Source organism: Rhinoraja longicauda, chromosome 1, assembly GCF_053455715.1.
Source record: "Rhinoraja longicauda isolate Sanriku21f chromosome 1, sRhiLon1.1, whole genome shotgun sequence".
NCBI classification, from domain to species: Eukaryota; Metazoa; Chordata; class Chondrichthyes; order Rajiformes; family Arhynchobatidae; genus Rhinoraja; species Rhinoraja longicauda.
Window position 1 is genome coordinate 26,556,335 of NC_135953.1, and position 23,715 is coordinate 26,580,049.

The window sequence follows — 23,715 nt, forward strand, 5'->3', positions numbered from 1 at the left end:
AATTTAGACAGATAAATGAATAGGTACGAATGGAGCAATACATACCATGTGCTGGCAGATGGGAGTGGTTTAAATTGGTATATGGTCAACACAGGTATTGTAGGCCAAAAGGCCTGTTCCTGCACTATACTGTATTCAATATTATGTCAGAGGGCATAGATTTAAGATGATAGGATCTGAAGAAGGGTCTCGACCCGAAAAGTCCCCCATTCCTACTCTCCAAAGATGCTGCCTGCCCCGCTGAGTTACTCCAGCTTTTTGTGTCTATCTTCGGTTTAAACCAGCATCTGCAGTTCCTTCTTACACACAGGTTAAAGATGAGATGGAGTATGGTTAAAGGAGATTCGTAAAGCATTTTATAAATTATACTGAGAGTGATATGTGCCTGGAACATACTACCAGGGAAAATGGTGGAAGCAGATATGAAAGCAACATGTAAAAGGCATTTTACACATGAACAGGCAGGGAATGTAGTATGGACTTTGTGCAGACAGATAGGATCAATTTAGATTTGTTTCATGGTCAATGCAGACATTTTGAGCCAAAGGAAATGAATGATGCAGGAAAAATGTTCCCGATGTGATGCAGGAAAAATGTTCCCGATGTGATGCAGGAAAAATGTTCCCGATGTTGGGGGAGTCCAGAACCAAGGATCACAGTTTAAGAATAAGGGGTAGGCCATTTAGGGCTGAGATGAGGAAAAACTTTTTCACCCAGAGTTGTGTGAATCTGTGGAATTCAATGCCACAGAATGCTGTGGAGGCCAATTCACTGGATGTTTTCAAGAGAGAGTTAAATGTAGCTCTTAGGACTAATGGAATCAAGGGATATGGGGAAAAAGCAGGGACGAGGTATTGATTTTGGATGATCAGCCATGATCATATTGAATGGTGGTGCTGGCTCGAAGGGCCGAATGGCCTACTCCTGCTTAACTATTTTCTATGTTTCTATGTTTCAAAGGGCCTGTTCATATGCTGTATTGTTCTATTTTCTAAAGAGGGTAAGAAAGGTATGACAACAGGAAAGGGGAACTTCCCCGACATTAGACAATTTAATGTTAATTCCAGAAGGTTGTCAAGTACCTGGAAGAAAGATACAATGATGTCTTCCAGTTTACATTGGACCACAGTACAGCAGTGGAAGTGACTGCAGAATCAAAGGTCAATGGTGAAATGAATTAATTAACGAATATACAAGGAATGGGATTGAGAATCAGAAGTTATACGACCGGAAGCTCAGGATCATCCCTGCTCCACAAAGTGATCACCCAATATGAATTTGGTTTCTCCAATGTATGGGAGGCAACATTTTGAACACAATTGTCAACTCCAAATACAATAGACTAGTTTGGAAGACGTGTAAATGAACTGATGCTTCATCCAGGATAATTGTTTAGGACACTGGATGGCAGGAAGGAAAGAGATGAATGGACAAGTTTTCCAATTCTTCCTGCTCATCTGGTCATAAGGAATAGGAGTAGAATTAGGCCATTCGGGCCTTCAAGTCTACTCCGCCATTTAATCATGGCTGATCTATCTCTCCCTTCTAACCCCATTCTCCTGCCCATAACCTCTGGACACTTGTACTAATCAATAATGTATCTATCTCTGCCTTAAAAATATCCACTGACTTCTGTGGCAAAGAATTCCCACAGATTTACCACCCACTGACTAAAGATATTTCTCCTCGTCCTCCGAAAAGAACGTCCTTAAATTCTGAGGGTACGACCTCTCATCCTGGAGGTCTGCACGGGAAGGTGCTGCAGGGTGGGGTACAGTGGGTGGGGATGGAAGAGAGAGTGACCAAGTCAATCGTCCCTGTGAAATGCAGAAAGGGGAGAAGGGGGGAATATGTGACTGGAGGTGGGGTAATGTTGAAGCTAGTGTTCAGTTTTGGGCACCATGTTATCGGAAAGATGCTGTCAAGCTGGAAAGGGTGCAGAAAGATTTACGAGGATGTTGCCAGGACTAAGAGCCTGAACTACAGGGAGAGGTTGAGCAGGCTAGGACCCTCTTCTTTGGAATGCAGGAGGATAAAAGGGGTACAAAATCATGAGAAGAATAGATTGAGTAAACACACAGTGTCTCTTGCCCAGAGTAGGGAAATCAAAAACCAGAGGACATGGATTGAAGGTAAGGAGGAAAAAATTTAATAGGAACCCGAGAGGTGACCTTTTTTTACACGAATGATGGTGGGTGTATGGAACGAGCTGCCGGAGGTAGTTGAGGCAGGTACTATCGCAACGGTTAAGAAACATTTAGACAGGTACATGAATAGGACAGATTTAGAGGGATACGGGCCAAACGCAGGCAGGTAAGTCTAGTGTAGATGGGACATGTTGGTCGGCGTGGGGACGTTGGGCCGAAGGGCCTGTTTTCACATTGTATGAGTCTGATTCTAGTGGCAATTTTGAAGGGTAATGTGTTATGTGCAAAGGCTGGGAATGAAGGAGGTGAGCACTGTGGAAATCTATCAATATTCTGTCCTAGAGAGAGGGGAGAGTGCTGAAACATGGGAAATCAAGGAAATCAGGTTGAGAGCTCCATTCACTGTGGTTTCGATGGAGGACATTTGTTACGATGACTATGTTTTTTTTCTCCAGTGACGGTGGTTGAGGGAGGAATGTTTTTTGAGAACTCGAATATTTCCAATGCCCGACAATTTGACTTCTTGCCCAAAGAAAAACATCTCAAACAATACAAGACCTCTTCAGTATTGAACTCATGACAACTTACTTTGTGTGCATCCAGTCTGCAATTCCAGAGTTTTAGTTTCCTACTGCACCATAATTTCTGTCACAATGACTAACGCTCCATACCTGTGTGGCCAGCTCCTGGTTTTCTTGTAGAATGGCACGAAGCTCGGCATCCTTTGCTTTAATCTGATCAAGGGTCTGTTGATACTTGGAGCACAGTTCAGCCAAATAAGGGTCGGATTCATTAAGATCAGACGACTCTGTCACAGGTATCTGTAAAACATCACATCATGTTTAATTGCTGCTGTCTGATAAGTAGTTATCCCCGAGTCTCTTTCATGGCACGGGTATATTTCATGTCAGTTTATGTGCAAGTGCTACTATTCTGGCAAAAAAAATTTTGAATAAGTATTTTATGGAGATATTTCCATTTAAAGGGAGCCAGTTTGCATTTGCAGGTAAATGCCATAGTGCCATCAGAACAGAACAATGGCAAGCTAATGTTCATCATTATTAATCATTAATAATGATAACACAGCTACCAGCTACCAGCCACCAGTAACACAGCTACCAGCCTTGGAGGGCATCTACAACACACGATGCCTCAGAAAAGCCACCAACATCCACATAGACTCTTCACACCCCTGCAACAGTCTGTTCGAACTCCTTCCATCGGGCAGACGATACAAGGCCTTCTACGCCCGCACCTCCAGACTCAGGAACAGCTTCATCCCCAGGGTCATAGCTGCTATGAACTGGTCCTGCTGAGCCGGATGGTCACATTGCACAGTGATCCGGCACAGATCTACTTGCACTTTATTCTGTCTTAAAACTGTTACAATTTGTTTTGTTAGGTTGTTGTTGTTGTTTAAATTAATTAAATTATTGCATCGTATGGGAGGGGCATTCCCAATCTCGTTGTACCCCTGTACAATGACAATAAAGATATATTGTATTGTATTGTATTGTAATTCTATTTCCTCAGCTATCAATAACAAAACATTCCTGGTAACTGTCCAAGGCAGAGTTGTATACAGCTCGCAATCTTGATGGAGAGAGACCGTTCCCAGGTAAAGGGAATGTCTTAAAAGGGAGGCTTTTAAAAAAGAAATAGGAAGAGTTTAAGGCCAGCATGTTTCTATTAGAGTAAAGAGCATGCGTGGCAGGACTAGGGAATCTTGTTTGACGAGGGATACTGAGGATCTGCTCATGAAAAAGGAAGGCAAACGTCAAGTACAGATAACTGGGATCAACCCAGTCCCTTGAGGAGTACAAGGGATGTAGGTGTACACTAATGAAGGAAATTAGGAATGCAAAATTCGGCCACGAGATTTCCCTGGCAGACAAGATACAAGAAAATACGAAAAAGATTCAATAAACTATATTAAGAGTAAAAAGGATAGGGATAGATTAAGTTCCATTAAGGATCAGTGAAGTAAGCTGGATGTGCAGCCATGGAAAATGCAGAGGTCTTAAATGAATTCTTCTTGTCAGTATTTACAGGGGAGTGCACAATGATATCCTGGAGCATAAATATATTGGAAACAAGTAGCTACTACAACCAAGAAAGCACATCAACTTAGGAAGGCTAAGGAAGTACGACATGCCCCCCCCTACAACTCTCGCCAACATCTACAGATACATCATAGAAAGCATTTTATCAGGATGCATCACAGCTTGGTTTGGGGACAGTTCCATCCAAGACTGCAAGAAATTGCAGAAATTGTGGACGCATCCCAGACCATCACACAAACGAACCTCCCTTCCATTGACTCAATTTATACCTCATGCTGCCTTGGCAAAGCCAGCAGCATAATCAAGGACGAGTTGCACCCTGACCCCTCCCTCTTCTCCCCTCTCCCATCAGGAAAAAGTAATAGAAGTGTGAAAACGCACACCCCCAGATTCAGGGACAGTTATCTTCCCAGTTGTTATCAGTCTACGCTATCTGCAATACCGCCAACTTTTGTGTCAACTGCAAACTTGCTAATCATTCCATGTACGTTCTCATCTAAATCATTGATGTAGATGACAAACAACAATGGACCAAGCACTGAACGTCGTGACACACCACTAGTCACAGGCCTCCAGTCCACCATCACCCTCTGCTTCCTTTTATTACTCCAATTTTCTATCCATTCAGCTATCTCTCAGAGTAATAGTCATACAGTGTGGAAACAGGCCCTTTGGCCCAACTTGCCCACACCGACCAACATGTCCCAGCTACACAAGTCCCATGCACCTGTCTAACTGTTTGTTAATCGTTGCGATAGTCGTTGCCTCAACTATCGCCTCTGGCAACTTGTTCCATACACTGACCACTCTTTGTGTGAAAAAGTTACCCCTCTGATTCCTATTCAATCTTTTCCCCTTCACCTTAAACCTACGTCCTCTGGTCCTCGATTCCCCTACTCTCCTTGAATCCCATGTGCTCTAACCTTCCAGAGCAGCCTACCATGTGAAACCTTCTCGAATGTCTTGCTGAAATCCATACATACAACGTCTACAGTTCTTCCCTCATCAACCTTTATGGTCTCATCTTCGAAATTCTCAGATTTGTGCGATACGACCTCCCACGTATAAAACCATGCTGACTCTCTCCAATCAACTCTTGTCCATCTAGATGCATGTATACACCGATGAGCCAAAACATTATGACCACCTCCCTAAAATGCTGTTGGTCCTCCCTGTGCTGCCAAAACAGCGCCAACCCACCGAGGCATGGACTCAACAAGACCCCTGAAGGTGTCCTGTGGTATCTGGCACCAAACCATTAGCAGCAGATCCTTCAAGTCCTGTAAGTTGCGAGGTGGAGCCGCCGTGGATCGGACTTGTCGATCCAGCACATCCCACAGATGCTCAATCGAATTGAGATCTGGAGAATTTGGAGGCCGGGGCAACACCGTGAACACTTCATCATGTTCCTCAAACCTTTCCCGAACAATGTGTGCAGTGTGGCAGGGCGCATTATCCTGCTGAAAAAGGCCACTGCCATCAGGGAATACCACTGCCATGAAGGGGTGTACCTGGTCTGCATCGATGTTTAGGTAGGTGACACATGTCAAATTGACATCCACATGAATGGCCAGATCCAGGATTTCCCAGCAGAACATTGCCCAGGGCATCACACTCCCTCCACCGGCTTGCCATCTTCCCACAGTGCATCCTGGTGCCATCATTGCCCTCGCGCATCGATGAGCCTTGGGTGCTCAACACCCTGTCACCGGATTGTGGTTTGTCCTTCCTCGGACCATTGTAGGGTAGGTACTCACTACTGCTGACCGGGAGCACCCCACAAGCCTTGCCCTTTCAGAGAGCTCTGACCCAATCGTCTGGCCATAACAATTTGGCCCTTGTCAAAGTCGCTCAGGTCTTTACTCCTGCCCATTTCTCCTGCATCCAACACATCACCTTCAAGAACTGACTGTTCACTTGCTGCCTAATAATCCCACCCCTTGACAGGTGCCATTGTAACAAGATATTCAATGTTATTCACTTCACCTGTCAGTGGTCATAATAGTTTGGTTCATCGATGTGTATTATCTGTCAGAATTCTCTCTAGTAACGTTCCTACACAGATATTAGGCTCACTGGCCTGTAGTTCCCAGGCATTTCCCTGCAAATGGCAAGACCCTTAGTAGCATTCATGTGCAGAGAGATCTTGGGATCCAAGTCTATAGCTCACTGAAAGTGGCAACACGAGTAGGTAGAGTGGTAAAGGCGTATGGTATGTTTGCCTTCATTGCTCGGGCATTGAATACAAGTGTCAGGAAGTCATGTTCCCGACTTTATAACATTTTATTTAGGCTGCATTTGGAATATCCTGTGCAGTTTTTGTAGCCCCATTACATGAAGCATGTGCAAAAGGTGCAAAATAAGTTCACAAGAAGGCTGCCTGGATTAGAAGATATTAACTATATGGAAAGGTTGGATAAACGTGGATTGTTTTCTCTGGAGCAATCTGTAGAGGGGAGACCTGACACAAATATAAAGAAATATGAGTGGTACAGGTAGGGCAGATGTCAGAACCTTTTTCCCCAGGGTGGAAATGTCAAAGATTAGAGAGCAGAGCTTTAAGGTCAGAGAGGGAATGTTTGAACGAGATGTGTGAGGCACGTTTTATAAAAACTACACAGAGGGTGGTGCCTTGAAAGAGGTGTGAGGGGTAGTGGATCAAGAGACTTTTGGATAGGCTCATGAATATGGATAGAAACATAGAAAATAGGTGTAGGGGTAGGCCATTCTGCCCTTCGAGCCAGCAGTACATACAATTCAATATGATCGTGGCTGATCATCCAGAATCAGTACCCTGTTCTTGCGTTCTCCCCGTATACCTTGATCCTGTTAGACCAAAGAGCTATCAGAATCAAGGGTTAATCAAGGGCTGGCAGAGAAAATTTGTTTAATTTAGCATCAAGTTCGGCACAGATATTGTGTGTTTTGGTGTGGTGCTGTACTGCTTTATGTTCTAAATAATTAAAGTATGCATGCATCACTTTCTTTGTTTCCTTACCTACAACTCCATATTTAAAATGGCTGGGCTCCTGCACCAAGTAAGTGAATGCATTATTCAAGAGCGGATTTCCCCACCAAAGACCAACAGTTCCAGCTAAACCTGGGCCATTAACTTTGCCATTATAACCAAAGCTATTTAATAAATGAAGTAACTTCTGGGAAAATGTTATTATGGCAGGTGTGGCAGAAATTCATCCAAATTAGTATTAACTCCCGTGGGGTAACGCACAGAAATATAGGTGTGGCATTGTAGACGACTTGCATCACCTAGGGTGCAGCTTTAAACAGGTGGTATCGCCCACTGAGTCATTCCACATTATTCTGCAGGCACAGTCAAATTTTGCAGGCATATGTCAACACAAAATTTGAATATATGTTTAAAGTGAATTATATTACAGGACAAGTGTAAAATCACTAAGATATAAAATCATATCTTGACAATCCCTGCACACCACAAAGTAGTTAACAGATAATGAAAGATTTTGAAATCTATATACTAAAACTCTCGTTTGTTTGTTTATTTGTTCCTGAACTACAGCCAAAACGGTACACGATAGCGTGACAATTTTTGGCCCACCTTACTCACCGTCGTCCCTTTGGTGCTAATGGAAGAAGTTTCATTGAAATTGGTGTTATATTTTTTAAGTTATTCACATTTTAAAGTTTAAATCTATCTCCATGGGAAGGAGGGGGGGGGTGGAGGGAGAGGGGGGTGGGAGGGGGGAGGGATAAGGGGGATGAAATGGGGGGAGGAGAAGGGGGAGGGGGGAGGGAGGGGGCAGGGAGGGGGGGAGGGGAGGGGGGAGGGGAGTGGGGGAGGGGGGAGGGAGGGGAGGGGGGGAGTGGGGGAGGGGAATGGGGGGAAGGGGGGAGGAAGGGGGAGGAGAGAGTGCTGCACCAATGTAGGAGAGGTTTGGGCACAACGGGTCCACTTGGTCTAGTACAGTCATAAAATGCTGGAAGAATACAATGCGTCAGGAATTAGATGTTAATTTAGAGACAAATGATATTTTTAGTCATTGACCTTGCTTTAAAAAAGGGAGAAATTAGAGGTGTTAAGCAAATGTATTCGCAAGGAATAGGAGCCGGGAGACTAATAAGTGGAGAGAAAGATCTATGAAAGGCAGAAGACGGAAATTGAATGACAAAATGGGATGACAATTGTTCTGTGAGGACGAGGACGAGGACGAGGACAAATCCTAATAGCATCTCAGCTTCTTTACGTGTACCGCTACCACCCTGTTTTACTTATAGTCATGTGTCTTTTATTGCTTCATCTCTCCTGCCTTCTAGTCCAACACCAACCTTGCCTTTGGTTCTTCCTCACTCTATCTCACATTCCTTGCCACTGTATTTAGATGAGAATGTGCAAGGCAAATTTGCAAATGACATTTGGTGTTGTGTGTTCAGTTTGGTTGCCCTGTTGAGCAAAGTTGTCATTCAGCTGAAAAGAATGCAGAGAAGACTTATGAGGAGGTAGCCAGGATTCGAGTGCCTCAATTACAGGGAGAGGTTGGGCAGGCTGGAACTTTATTCCTTGGAGCACAGGAGGATGAAAGTGCTCTTGTAGTGCTGTATAAGATCACAAGGGGAATAGATAGAGTAGATAAACAGTCTTTTACCCCGAGTAGGAGAATCAAGAACCAGAGGACATGGGGAGAAGGCAGGAGAACGAGGTTATGAGGGAGAGATAGATCAGCCATGATTGAATGGCAGAGTAGACTTGATGGACCGAATGGCCTAATTCTGCTCCTTTCACTTATGATCTTATGAGATGGATGAACAACCAGCAATCTCAGGGCAGTGGAAGATTGACCCATTGCAAGACAGTTTCCGATTGGCAACACATTTCTGTTAATTGGCACAGTGGCACAGCTGGTAGAGTTGCTGCCTCGCAACTCTGCTGAACCCGAGACCCGGGTTCGATCCTGGCTACGGGTGCTGTCCGTGAGGAGTTTGTACCTCCTCCCTTTAACTGTGTGGGTTTTCTCCCAGTGCTTCAGTTTACGCCCACAATCCAAAGACATGAAGATTTATAGGTTAATTGGCCGAAAGTTGCCCGGAGTGCGTAGAATGTGAAACTGGGATAACATAGAACTAGTGTACGGGTGATCGATGTTCTGCATGGACTCTGTGGGCAGAGGGGCCTGTTCCAACACTGTATTTCTAAATAAATTTTCCCCATTCTCGGGGAGCAACAGTAAGATCAACAGACGTAGTCAATAGTACCTTTATCTCTTGAGTTAATTGGCTGTGAGTCACTCCATCGTCAGTCGAGAACATCTGCTCTCGTATTCTCTGCAGTGTAATTCGCATCTAGTTGGATGACAATTTAAGAGGGGGGGGGCAGGAAAATCAGACTTTTAACAACTGACACCTCGTAATCTGTTCATAAATCAAGCTCTTGGTTTGCACAAGAGACTTTATCTTAAACAAGAACGAGCTCTATGCCTGTATTAGCCAAATATTTAATGCTTAACAACACAGAAGTATAGCCAAGTGCCAACAATCCTCAGAAATCCCTTTGGCTCAGCATTGAGCCCACTGCGTTTGGTTTTCCACACTCCCTTTAAACCCACCAGGACTGCATTTCTTGCTCTCCCTTTAAACCCGCCAGAGCCTTATTTCCTGAATCCCTCTTAAACTCAACAGGAACCTATTTCTTATGCTTCCTTTAAACTCTCTGGGATGTGCTTCCGACACTGTTTTTAAATCACCAGGATCCAATTCTAAAGCTCCTTTTAAAACGGGTTTTCTGGGAAATGTAATATGCTACCATGTAACATCTAAATGTTGTGAATTAAAGATGCGCTGACGTATTAATAGGAATGAAATCCAATCCTCCCCCTAGAAAATCTGCCAGTCCAGCACCAAAGTCTCAAGGTGTCAGATTATCAGAGTTTTACAGTACGGTGTCATTTACCATACAATGTATAATGTTGCAATTAATTGTTTAAACTGCGCTTTTCTTTCAAAGGAATGAAATCTAATACCAATAAATAAACACGACTTGAAGTTATTCAAGTTACAATTGTTGCTTGGTGAAGGGGGTATTGGTGGTCAGGATATGTTTTGCAGGGTTATTACTGCAGGCAAAAAAATGTGCATAAATGCAAAATAGAAATAGAATATGCCGGAAAGATTCAACTGGTCAAACAGTGGCTATAAAGAAATAGTGAGCGGCACAGTGGTGCAGTGGTAGAGTTGCTGTCTTACAATAGACAATAGACAATAGACAATAGGTGCAGGAGTAGGCCATTCAGCCCTTCGAGCCAGCACCGCCATTCAATGCAATCATGGCTGATCACTCTCAATCAGTACCCCGTTCCTGCCTTCTCCCCATACCCCCTCACTCCGCTATCCTTAAGAGCTCTATCCAGCTCTCTCTTGAAAGCATCCAACGAACTGGCCTCCACTGCCTTCTGAGGCAGAGAATTCCACACCTTCACCACTCTCTGACTGAAAAAGTTCTTCCTCATCTCCGTTCTAAATGGGCTACCCCTTATTCTTAAACTGTGGCCCCTTGTTCTGGACTCCCCCAACATTGGGAACAACATTGGGAACAGCTCTGACGGTGCCAGAGAACCGAGTTCGATTCCAACTACGGGTGCTGTCTGTATGGAGATTGTACGTTCTCCCCCTGGGTTTTCTCTGAGATCTTCGGTTTCCTCGCACACTCCAAAGACGTCCGGGTTTGTACGTTAATTGGCTTGGTACAAATGCACATTGTCCCTAGTGTGTATAGGATAGTTAATGTGTGGGGACCACTGGTCTGTGCAGACTTGGTGGGTCGAAGGGCCTGTTTCTGCGATGTATCTCGAAACTCATATTCCGCTTGGGTAGCTTATAGACTAATGGTATTAAAATCAAATTCTCCAATTTTAGGTAACCTCTAACAAACATCTCCCCCCTTCTCACCCACGCCCCCTTTCTCCCTCTCCCCCATCCCTTGTGCCCCACCTGGACCCGCACCCATTTCTCCCCTCCCCTGACATTCTTTCTTCTAGCTTCACAATTCACAACTCTTCAATCCTTTTGTCGCATACCTTTTTTCATCTCTGGCCTTTGTCCAACCATCTGCCTCATCAACCCCCCCCCCCCCCACCCCCCCCACCCCTTCACCTGGGTTCAGTGGTTACCTGCCATGCTTTGTTCTGCTCTCCTCTTTTCCAGCTTTCTTGCCAACCCTTGCCCCTAAAATCTGACCAGTTGCTGCCTGATCCACTGAATATTTCCAATATTTTCTGGCTTTATTTCAAATTTCTAATATCTGCAGTAGTTTGCATTTAACAGTCTGCATTTTTTAGTCCTCCTACCGGCTCCAATTGAAACAGTGGAAAGCTGCCATTGACTATCCACCCCACTTTGCTGACCACCACTCCCTTATAAGTTCATATGTGATAGGAGCAGAATTAGGCCACTCGGCCCATCAAGTCTGCCCTGCCATTCAATCATGGCTGATCTACCTTCCCTCTCAACCCCATTCTGCTGCCTTCCTCCCATAACTCCTGGACAGCCCTATACATCAAGAACCGATCAATTTCCACCTTAAAAATATCCATTGACTTGGTCTCCATAGCCTTCTGTGGCAACGAATTCCACAGATTCATCACCCTCTAAAGAAATTCTTCCTCATCTCTTTTCTAAAGATTTGTCCTTTTATTCTGAGGTTATGGCCTCTGGTCCTAGACTCTCCCACTAGTGCAAACATCCTCTCCATCACCACTCTATCCACTCTGCTTCTCCAGGCCAACCTTCATGCCCATCCAAAGTTGCTAGGTAAATGGAGCCAAAGACTCCATTCTTCTCTTCATACCTGACCACAGTCTCCTGTTGAGCAGGAAGTCCATCACTGACCCTGATGTCCTAATGATGCAATTTGGTTAACTTTGCTATTATTTTATGCATCATTTTCATTTTGGCAGTCATTATAAGTGCTGTTAAGTAATGACGATCACATGAGGCCCAAATGAATATTTTGAATAATTATATCACTATATTAGACAAAAAGAACATTATAGATTGCCCACCGAATTAGTATTAATGTACCTCTCTAATATATCCTGTCTCTTCTTTGATGTGTGTCATGGCCGATCCATATAATAGATTTCTTTCTTCTTTTTCATGACTGTTGGTTTCCAATGCCCTGACCTTGGTGTTGTACATTACAGATGCAAATAATATATAACCTGAATTAGTAACAAAAAGGAAACCTTTAGACAATGACTTAAATAGTTTTGATGATTCAAAGCAGGATGATTTTCTTGTATCTTATTAGATCAGTGATGGTTAATGTTCAGGTCAGACCATTAGTACATTTTAGAATCACAGTCATATGGCATGGAAACAGGCCCATCGGCACACCTTGTTTATGCCTACTTTTTTGGCATTCTGGACCCATTTGCCTACATTTGGCCTGTATCCCTTAAAACCCTTTCTTCCATACATCTATCCAAATGTCTTTTGAAAGTCGTAATTGCATCTAAATGAATATAGGGAGTTAGGCAAAAGATCAAAAAGCAGGGCCATGGGTAGTAACCTCTGGATTACTCCTGATGCCACGCGCTAGTGAAGTTAGATTCTCCCCATAACCCCTTGACACCCGTTCTAATCAAGAATGTGTCCATCTCTGCCTTAAAGATATCCACTGACTTGGCCTCCACAGCCCTCTGCGGCAATGAGTTCCACAGATTAATGACCCTCTGACTAAAAAAGTCCCTCCTCACATCCTTTAAAAAAAGCGTCCTTTAATTCTGAGGCTATCACCTCTGGCCCTAAACTCTCCCACCAGTGGAAACATCCTTTCCACATCCACTATCTATGCCTTTTATTATTCTGTAAGTTTCAATGATGTCCCCCCTCAATTGTCTAAACTCCAGTGAGTAGAGGCCCAGTGCTGTCAAACACTCATCATATGCTAACCCATTCATTCCTGGAATCATTTTTATAAATCTCCTCTCAGAGCCAGCACATCCTTCCTCAGATATGGGGCCCAAATTTGCTCACAGTACTCCAAATGCAGCCTGACCAGCACCTCCACAGACTCCCCTGTCAAGCTTCTCAAGTTTGCGGATGACACAACCCTAATTGGACTGATCCAGGATGGGGAGGAATCTGTCTACAGACAAGAAGTGACACAGCTGGCGTCCTGGTGCCTTCGTAACAACCTGGAGCTCAATGCTCTTAAGACTGGAATTAATAGTAGACGTTAGGAGAGCTCCCCCTCCTTTCCCCCCACTCACCATCAACAACACCATAGTCATATCTGTGGAGTCATTTAAGTTCCTTAGAACCATCATTTCCAAGGACCTTAAATGGGGGGCCACCATCGACTCCACAGTCGAAAAGCCCCAACAGAGGATATACTTCCTGCGGCAGCTGAGGAAACAAAATCTGCCGCAGGCAATGATGGTCCAAGTCTATACTGCCATCGTAGAGTCTGTCCTCACCTTCTCCATCATGGTCTGGTTTGGCTCAGCCACCAAGCATGACATCCAGAGGCTGCAACAAATCGTTCAATCAGCTGAGAAGGTTGATGGCTGCAACCTTCCCCTCATTGTCGAACTGTACACTGCAAGGACCAGGAAGCGAGCGGGCAAGAGCATCTCTGACCCCTCTCACCCTGGCCACAAACTCTTTGAAGCACTTCCCTCTGGAAAGTTTCTCCGGACTATCAAAGCCGCCACGAGTACTGAACAACCAAAAGTCTATCGACTCTTTTTGCTCTGGTTTATTTCACTCACATGTTGTATTCTTAATGTTTTAATGTTTCATGCTTTATTCTTAATTGTTTACTGTATGTTCGTGTTGTTACTTGCGAGAGGAGCACCAAAGCACATTCCTTGGCCAACAAACGCATTGATCGATTGATTGATTGATTGAATCATTCATTCATTCATTCATTCATTCATTCATTCAAGAGCCTCAGCATTGCTCTGTTTTTGTATTCCAGTCCTCTTGATATAAATGCTAGCATAATAATATAATATCCTCTGAAAAGCTGCCCCCACCCTTTCCCCAGCTGATCCACACAGAGAGATTAGCTAGAGAGGGTAAGAGACAGGGGGCGGGGAGGGGGGGGGGTGGTGAGAACAGAGTAGTAGGTCAGCAATTGGAAGGAATGATGGTAAGGTAGAGGTTAGGAAGCTAAGGAAGGACAGGCAGGGAGAGGTGGAGGAATATGTTGTCCTGATGGGCAAAGATTATTGTGAAGAGTGCAGATGAACTTAGAGCCTGAAACATTTCCTGGGACTATAATGTTGTGGCCATTGCTGAAATGTGGTTGTGAGAAGGACATGAATGGCAGATCAATATTCCAGGGTTCGATGGTCAAACTTGATAGAGAGAGAGGCTAAAGAGGTAAAAGAATTGCACTGCTAATCAGGGAGACTGGCAAGGCGGCACTCAGAGAGGACATACTGGATGGTTCATCTGCTGGGGTATGGGGAGAGGGCAGGAATGGCAGAGTGGACATGATGGGCCAAATGGCATAATTCTGCTCCTATCACTTATGAACTGATAAAAACAATCCAAGTTTGTCCAATCTCTCCTTGTATCTAATACCTTCTAATACAGGCAGTACTGAATGTCCTGCTTCAGATTTGTTACCTCAGGTTCCACTGTCAGCTGTTACATTCACTACTGTGAAGTATTCAGCTGCTGCAACTCCTGGCTGTTCTACGCTCAACAAAAATGTCCATACAATATGGGCACAGTGGTAGAGTTGTTGCCTTACAGACCTGGGTTCGATCCCGACTACGGATGTTGTCTGTACGCAATTTGTACATTTTCCCCGTGACCGCCTGGGATTTCTCCGAGACCTTCGGTTTCCTCCCACACTCCAAAGACATACAGGTATGTAGGTTAATTGACGGTGTATGTGTAAATTGACCCTAGTGTGCGTAGGATAGTGTTAATTGCTGGTCATTGCGGACTCTGTGGGCCGAAGGGCCTGTTTCTGCACCTCCCCTCACATCCGGAATCTTGGAATCATCTTTGATCAAACCCTCTCCTTCGACAAACACATCAAACACATCACAAAGACAGCCTTCTTCCACCTCAAAAACATTGCCCGTCTCCGTCCATCCCTCTCCTCCACAGCTGCAGAAACCCTCATCCACGCCTTCATCACCTCCCGTCTGGACTACTGCAACAGCCTCCTCTATGGCGCACCCTCAAAAATCATCAGTAAACTTCAATACATTCAAAACTCCGCTGCCCGTCTACTCACCCACACCCCGATCCGTGACCATATCACCCCCGTCCTTTACAAACTCCACTGGCTCCCCATCCCCCAGAGAATCCAGTACAAAATCCTCCTCATGACCTACAAAGCCCTCCATAACCTGGCCCCATCCTACCTGACCGACCTCCTCCACAGGCACACTCCCACCTGCACCCTCCGCTCTGCTGCTGCCAATCTCCTATCCCCCCACATCCGGACCAAACTCAGATCCTGGGGGGACAGGGCTTTCTCCATCGCTGTTCCCACCCTATGGAACTCACTACCCCAAACCATCAGAGACTCCTCCTCACTCACCACATTCAAAACATCACTGAAGTCTCACCTGTTCAGTACTGCCTTCAACCACTGAAGGTCACCTCACCTTCTGTCTCCTTTCTCTGTTCGTTTACTTATTTATCTATTTATTCACTTCCCTATGTTCTTTAAATCCCTGTAAAGCGTCTTTGAGTATATGAAAAGCGCTATATAAATGTAATGCATTATTATTATTATTATTATTATTATTATTATTATTATCTCTAAGCTAAACTAAACTAATATGGTACCAAATAATTGTACTACGGTTATTTTTCAGTTAAATATCATCTTGTTATCTGCTCAGAATGCTGAGCAAGAAAATGTATATAGAATAAGCTGGCATTTAAAACCAAAAATGTGTGTTTAAACATTTACATTGCTGAAGTGACTGTGTGAAGTGTGAAGAAACAAAACCACAAATATGCAGTTGCCTCACCCAGAATGTTAATAAAACCACATATTAGAAAAATAAATCTTAATTTTTGAAATTATTTTTATGATCATTTCACGAACAAATAAGAGTGATATTTACTGAAGGTATTACAGAATAAGCACAGGAGATGGAGGAGAAAGATTTTAAACAAAGTAACGATTCCCACAATTTGATAACATAATCTCATGGGTGTGTTTGGTAATTGGATTTATTTTTTTAAACTTCTGATTTAGCTTCCGAGTTAGAATACATCTTGAATACTCCTGCAACATGAATAATTTCTAGCATTTGAAATTGCAACAGAGCAACTATCTGTGGAATTCTCTGCCTCAGAAGGCAGTGGAGGCCAATTCTCTGAATGCATTCAAGAGAGAGCTAGATAGAGCTCTTAAGGATAGCGGAGTCAGGGGGTATGGGGAGAAGGCAGGAACGGAGTACTGATTGAGAATGATCAGCCATGATCACATTGAATGGCGTTGCTGGCTCGAAGGGCCGAATGGCCTCCTCCTGCATCTATTGTCTATTGTATATTGTCTAACTAAGAATTAGTAACAAAAAATTGATACAACAAAGGTGATCAATGAGGGCAGGACAGTGGATGTTGTCTACATGTAAGTCATTTGGAAAAACCCCTCATGATAGGCTGTCCCAGAAGTTTAAGATGCATGGGATTCACTGTGACCAGTTAATTTGGACTAGCTTACTCATAAAAGACAGAGGATTGTGGTGGAAGGGAGGTATATGTGACCAATCGAACGTTGTTATATGTGATATACAGTATATAAATGACAGGGAAGTTAATGCAGTTGGGTTGATTAGTAAGTTTACAAATGACACCAAAATTGATGGAGGGATTCAACACGAACGTTACCCGTTCCTTCTCTCCAGAGATGCTGCCTGTCTTGCTGAGTTACTCCAGCATTTTGTATCTATCCAAAATTAATGGAGTTGCAGACAATGTGGGAAGCTGTTAAGATATAGAGCCGGAGATAGATCAGCTACAAAACAGGGCAGAGAAATGGCAGATGGAGTTTAATCTGAGCAAGTGTGAGGTGCTGCACTTTGGGAGGTGGAATGTAAGGGGAAAGTATACAGTTAATGCCAATATCCGTAACAACATTGATCTGCAAATTTGTAGCTCCCTCAATAATAGACCTGATAAGATCATAAGGTCATAGGGTCCAGGTCGAGCGAAGGTGGGAGACCGTTTTAGAGGGGAGTGAACGTGGACTACAGGAGACCCCGGTGGCTGTGCCTATTGCAAACAGGTACACCCTCTTGGGAGCTGTTGGGGCAGAAGATGCTTCCAGTCCGAGCAGCGGACAGGTCGGTGGCTCTAATCCAGGCAAGGAAACTCGACTGGGGAGACCAAAGTCTGGAAGAGCCATAGTAGTGGGTGACTCCATTGTCCGAGGTACGGACAGTAGATTCTGTGGCGACAGGCAGGACTCGAGGATGGTCTGTTGCCTCCCTGGTGCCTGGGTTCAAGACATCACGGGGCGGCTTCAGAACATCCTAGCGAGGGAAGGCGATCAACCGGAAGTAGTTGTGCACGTGGGCACGAACAACGTCGGGAGGAAGAGGAAGGAGATACTGCGAAGTGAGTTTAGAGAGTTAGGAAGAGAACTGAGAAGTAGGACGTCGAGGGTGGTTGTCTCTGGACTGCTACCTGTACCTCGTGCTGGTGAGAACAGGAACAGAGAGATCGGGGATATGAATGTATGGCTGAGGGGCTGGTGCAGGGAGCGGGGATTTAGATTTCTAGACAACTGGGATCTCTTCTGGGGTAGGGATGACCTGTACAAAAGGGACGGGCTACACCTTAACAGCAGGGGGACCAACATTCTGGCAGGTAGGTTTGCTAGTGCTACAAGTGTGGCTTTAAACTAAGTAGTGGGAAGGAGGGGTTGACAAACTGGGAATATGGAGATGGAGTTAAAGGGGAAGCAAATACAGGAGAAATTGCAAAGGACTCTCGAATGAATGGGGAGGGAAGTTCTAGAAGGGATAAGAGAGTAAGGTCAGGGCCAATTGTGACCGGTGTGAGAGGGGAGGTGAATACGGAAATAAAAGTGTTGTATTTTTATGTGCGAAGTATAAGAAATAAAGTGGATAAGCTTGAGGCTCTGTTAGACATTGGCAAGTATGATGTTGTGGGAATCACTGAGACATGGCTACAAGAGGACCAGGGCTGGGAACTGAATATTCAGGGGTACACAACATATAGAAAAGACAGACAGGTGGGCAGTGGGGGTGGGGTCGCTCTGTTGGTGAGGAATGATATTCACTCCCTTGCAAGGGGTGACATAGAATCAGGAGATGTAGAATCAGTATGGGTAGAAATGAGGAATTGTAAGGGTAAAAAGACCCCAATGGGAATTATCAACAGGCCCCCAAACTGTAGCCTCGACATAGGGTGCAAGTTGAATGAGGAGCTAAAATTGGCATGTCACAAATGTAATGCTACGGTGGTTATGGGAGATTTCAACATGCAGGTAGACTGGGAAAATCAGGTCGGTAATGGACCCCAGGAAAGAGAGTTTGTGGAGTGCCTCCGAGATGGATTCTTAAAACAGCTTGTACTGGAGCCTACTAGGGAGAAGACAATTCTGGATTTAGTGTTGTGTAATGAACTTGATCTGATAAGGGGACTCGAGGTAAAAGAGCCATTAGGATGCAGTGATCACAATATGATAAGTTTTACTCTACAAATTGAGAGGGAGAAGGGTAAATTGGAAGTGTCAGTATTACAGTATAGCAAAGGGGATTACAGAGGTATGAGGCAGTAGCTGGCCAGAATTGACTGGAAGGAGGCCCTCGCAGGGAAGATGGTGGAACAGCAATGGCAGGTATTCCTGGGAATAATGCAGAAGTTGCAGGATCAATTTATCCCAAAGAGGAGGAAGGATTCCAAGGGGAGTAAGAGACACCCGTGGCTGACAAGGGAAGTCAAGGACAGCATAAAAATAAAAGAGCGGAAGTACAACAAAGCAAAGAAGAGTGGGAAGCCAGAGGATTGGGACTCTTTTAAAGAGCAACAGAAGATGACTAAGAAGGCAATACGGGGAGAAAAGATGAGGTACGAGGGTAAACTAGTTAATAATATAAAGGAGGATAGTAAAAACTTTTTTAGGTATGTAAAGAGGGAAAAAATAGTCAAGGCAAATGTGGGTCCCTTGAAGACAGAAGCGGGGGAATTTATTATGGGAAACAAGGAAATGGCAGACGAGTTGAACCGGTACTTTGGATCTGTCTTCACTAAGGAAGATACAAGCAATCTCCCAGGTGTTCTAGTGGGTAGAGATCCTTGGGTGATGGAGGAACTGAAGGAAATCCACATTAGGCAGGAAATGGTGTTGGGTAGACTGATGGGACTGAAGGCTGATAAATCCACAGGGCCTGATGGTCTGCATCCCAGAGTACTTAAGGAGGTGGCGCTAGAAATTGTGGACGCATTGGTGATCATTTTCCAATGTTCTATAGATTCAGGATCAGTTCCTGTGGATTGGAGGGTAGCTAATGTTGTCCCATTTTTTAAGAAAGGAGGGAGAGAGAAAACAGGAAATTATAGACCAGTTAGTCTGACATCAGTGGTGGGGAAGATGCTGGAGTCAATTATAAAAGACAAAATTGCAGAGCATTTGGATAGTAGTAACAGGATTGTTCCAAGTCAGCATGGATTTACGAAGGGGAAATCATGCTTGACTAATCTTCTGGAATTCTTTGAGGATGTAACCAGGAAAATTGACAGGGGAGAGCCGGTGGATGTGGTGTACCTTGACTTTCAGAAAGCCTTTGACAAGGTTCCACATAGGAGATTAGTGGCCAAAAGTAGAGCACATGGTATTGGAGGTAGGGTACTGACATGGATAGAAAATTGGTTGACAGACAGAAAGCAAAGAGTGGGGATAAATGGGTCCCTTTCAGAATGGCAGGTAGTAACTAGTGGAGTACCACAAGGCTCGGTGCTGGGACCGCAGCTATTTACAATATACATTAATGACTTGGATGAAGGGATTAAAAGTACCATTAGCAAATTTGGAGATGATACAAAGCTGGGTGGTAGTGTGAACTGTGAGGAAGATGCTATGAGGTTGCAGGGTGACTTAGACAGGTTGTGTGAGTGGGCGGATGCATGGCAGATGCAGTTTAATGTGGATAAGTGTGAGGTTATCCACTTTGGTGGTAAGAATAGGAAGGCAGAGTATTATCTGAAAGGTGTCAAGTTAGGAACAGGGGACGTACAACGAGATCTGGGTGTCCTAGTGCATCAGTTACTGAAAGGAAGCATGCAGGTACAGCAGGCAGTGAAGAAAGCCAATGGAAGGTTGGCCTTCATAACAAGAGGAGTTGAGTATAGGAGCAAAGAGGTCCTTCTGCAGTTGTACAGGGCCCGAGTGAGACCGCACCTGGAATACTGTGTGCAGTTTTGGTCTCCAAATTTGAGGAAGGATATTCTTGCTATTGAGGGCGTGCAGCGTAGATTTACTAGGTTAATTCCCGGAATGGCGAGACTTTCATGTGTTGAAAGACTGGAGCGACTAGGCTTGTATACACTGGAATTTAGAAGGATAAGAGGAGATCTTATCGAAACGTATAAGATTATTAAGGGGTTGGACACGTTAGAGGCAGAAAACATGTTCCCAATGTTGGGGGAGTCCAGAACAAGGGGCCACTGTTTAAGAATAAGGGGTAGGCCATTTAGAACTGAGATGAGGAAAAACTTTTTCAGTCAGAGAGTTGTGAATCTGTGGAATTCTCTGCCTCAGAGGGCAGTGGTGGCCAATTATCTGAATGCATTCAAGAGAGAGCTGGATAGAGCTCTTAAGGATAGCGGAGTCAGGGGGTATGAGGAGAAGGCAGGAACGGGGTACTGATTGAGAATGATCAGCCATGATCACATTGAATGGCGGTGCTGGCTCGAAGGGCTGAATGGCCTCCTCCTGCACCTATTGTCTATTGTCTATTGTCATGTGATAGGAGTAGAATTAGGCCATTCAGCCCGTCAAGTCTACTCCGCCATTCAATCATGGCTGATCTATCTCTCCCTCCTAACCCCATTCTCCTGCCTTCTCCCCATAACTACTGACACCTGTACTATTCAAGAATCTATCTATCTCTTCCTTAAAAATATCCACTGACGGCCTCCACAGCCTTCTGTGGCAAAGAATTTCACAGATCCACCACCTTCTGACTAAAGAAATTCCTTCTCGTCTCCTTCCTAAAAGAACATCCTTTAATTCTGAGGCTATGATCTCTAGTCCGAGACTCTCCCACTAGTGGAAATATCCTCTCCACATCCACTCTATCCAAGCCTGTCACCATTCTATATGATTCATTGAGGTCCCCTCAATGTATGAATGTATGTTTCAATGATCCGAGTCATCAACAATTGGAAGACTAATAGATAAATGAAAATCAGAAAAATATAGATCATTGAAATCTGAAAAGCAAAATAATACTGGAAGCATTCAACAGATTAGGCACAGATTGTAGGAAAGAGAAACATAATTAATGTTTCGGGTTATAGACTTTTTGTCAGAACAGGAAAAGAATGAAGCTAGTTAGTTTTAAGTTGCAGACTGAGTGGGGGAGGGATGGTACCAAAAATCAAGCTGAGTTTATTGTCAATGTTTACAAGTATGGGTGAGGTACAGGTACAATGAACAAGCTTACTTACAGCAGCATCACAGGCAGATGGTCTCAGACAAACACACAAAACATAAATTATGCAAGGTAGCAGAAGAAGAAATACTGCAAAAATGACATATTAATGAAAAACACAATTAGGAAATTTGTCCATGGTGGAAAAAGCATTATTAGCAGCTATGCACCATGGCAACTCAAGCCTTATCATGTCAGAGATATTTCTTCTTCCTATCTATCCCTTTGCTCTCCCCACACCTTAAAAAGCTGAAGATAATAATAATAATAATAATGTATTTTATTTATATAGCGCTTTTCATATACTCAAAGATGCTTTACAGAGATTTAGAGAACATAGGGAAATTAATAAATAGATAAATAAGTAAATAAATAAACGAACAGAGAACCCATACTTCAGATAGACACAAAATGCTGGAGTAAAACAGTGGGTCAGGTAGCATCCTTGGAGGCCCAGGACAGAAATGTCAGTATGGGAATGGGAAGGGGAGTTCAAATGTTTGGCAACCGGGAGATCATGTAGGCCAAGGCATATTGGGCATAAGTATTTAGCGAAACAATTGCCACGTATATGCTTGGTATTGTTCTCTCTCTCTCTTTCCCAGTTCTGTCTAAGGGCGTTTGATCAAGATCGTTACGGTATTTTCTTTTCCACAGATTTGACTTGCTGAGCGTTTTCAGCATTTCCTGTTTATGCCTCAGTGCTAAAAAGATGTACAGTAAAAGGTAAGAACCAAACCGACCAGAATATGGGACTGTTGAGATCTATATGGCCTGTCGATCCAATCTGTCCAGTGTGCTTGATTCAGTGCCTTTGTGTGTCCCAGTAAAAGACACAATTCAGCACAAGTCATCAACCGGACTAATAATACTTTCTCATTAACACCCACAAAAGTAATTACGTATTGACAGGCACTCATTTGATTTTGGGTCGAGACCCCTTCCTCAGACTGTAACCCTCTTCTAACTATCCACCTTTACCTACTGCCTCCCTACATGCTCCATTAGCTTCTAACTTCTTCTACCCTCCTTATTCTGGTTTATGTGCAACTTTATTTTCCTCGATTACCCCACTTTACAAGAGTGGACGTTGTCCAGACTCATTAATTCTAGACGTCAATCAACGATGAAGGGAAATTAATTGCAGATTATTTATGTGTATACAATGCTATATCGCTGTTAATTCTTCCTGAGCTCCCAATGAACTGGTAATTCAGGACAATGGTCTGAGAATAGACACAAAAAGCTGGAGCACCTCAGCGGGACAGAGTCTGAGTCTGAAGAAGGGTCTTGACCTGAAACGTCACCCATTCCTTCTTTCAAAAGATGCTGCCTGTCCCGCTGAGTTACTCCAGCTTTTTGTGTCTATCTTCAGTTTAAACCAGCATCTGCAATTCCTTCTTACACAAAACACATCAGATTTCCTTAACAAAAATAATTTATATAATCGGGATTATTATTGCTTCTGAGTAAACAAAAAGGTAAATAATACTCACCTTTCTAAAATGGAAGGGGATCTTTGAAAACTGGAAATGCCTGTAATACTGCACCTGCTGAATGAGCTGCTACCAGCACGAACGCTTCGTAAGCAGGTTATCCAAATCATGGAGCATGGTGATATTCATTCGTGCAGCAAATTGAAAAGTTTTGTGGCCGATTATCTATTGAAACTCTTTCATTCTTGTCTACACTGCACAACATGTTAATTGTCTCTGAAACGCAAGCTACACCTTTGTACTTCCTCGTTGGCAGGTTGCCAACAGCAAAAACATTTCTTAAAGCTGGGCCGTCATACATTCAGCTGTTTGCCGTGTAGAAATACTGTAAAAACGAAACTTCTGCATTATGAATGTGAATCAGTCTGAA

General features: G+C 43.9%; 1 protein-coding gene across 1 annotated transcript in view; it reads right to left on the reverse strand.

Moving 5' to 3' along the window:
* The window catches only part of LOC144598919 (coiled-coil domain-containing protein 68-like), a 54,933-nt gene extending 31,424 nt beyond the window's left edge, over positions 1-23,509 (reverse strand). Inside the window, exons 1-4 of the mRNA XM_078409504.1 lie at positions 23,346-23,509; positions 12,260-12,399; positions 9,440-9,526; positions 2,819-2,968 (exon numbers count right to left, since the gene is read on the reverse strand). Coding sequence (XP_078265630.1) covers positions 2,819-2,968; positions 9,440-9,526; positions 12,260-12,376 — 354 coding nt within the window. The 5' untranslated portion in view covers positions 12,377-12,399; positions 23,346-23,509. The remainder of the gene's footprint in view (positions 1-2,818; positions 2,969-9,439; positions 9,527-12,259; positions 12,400-23,345) is intronic.
* Positions 23,510-23,715: the final 206 nt, after the last annotated feature.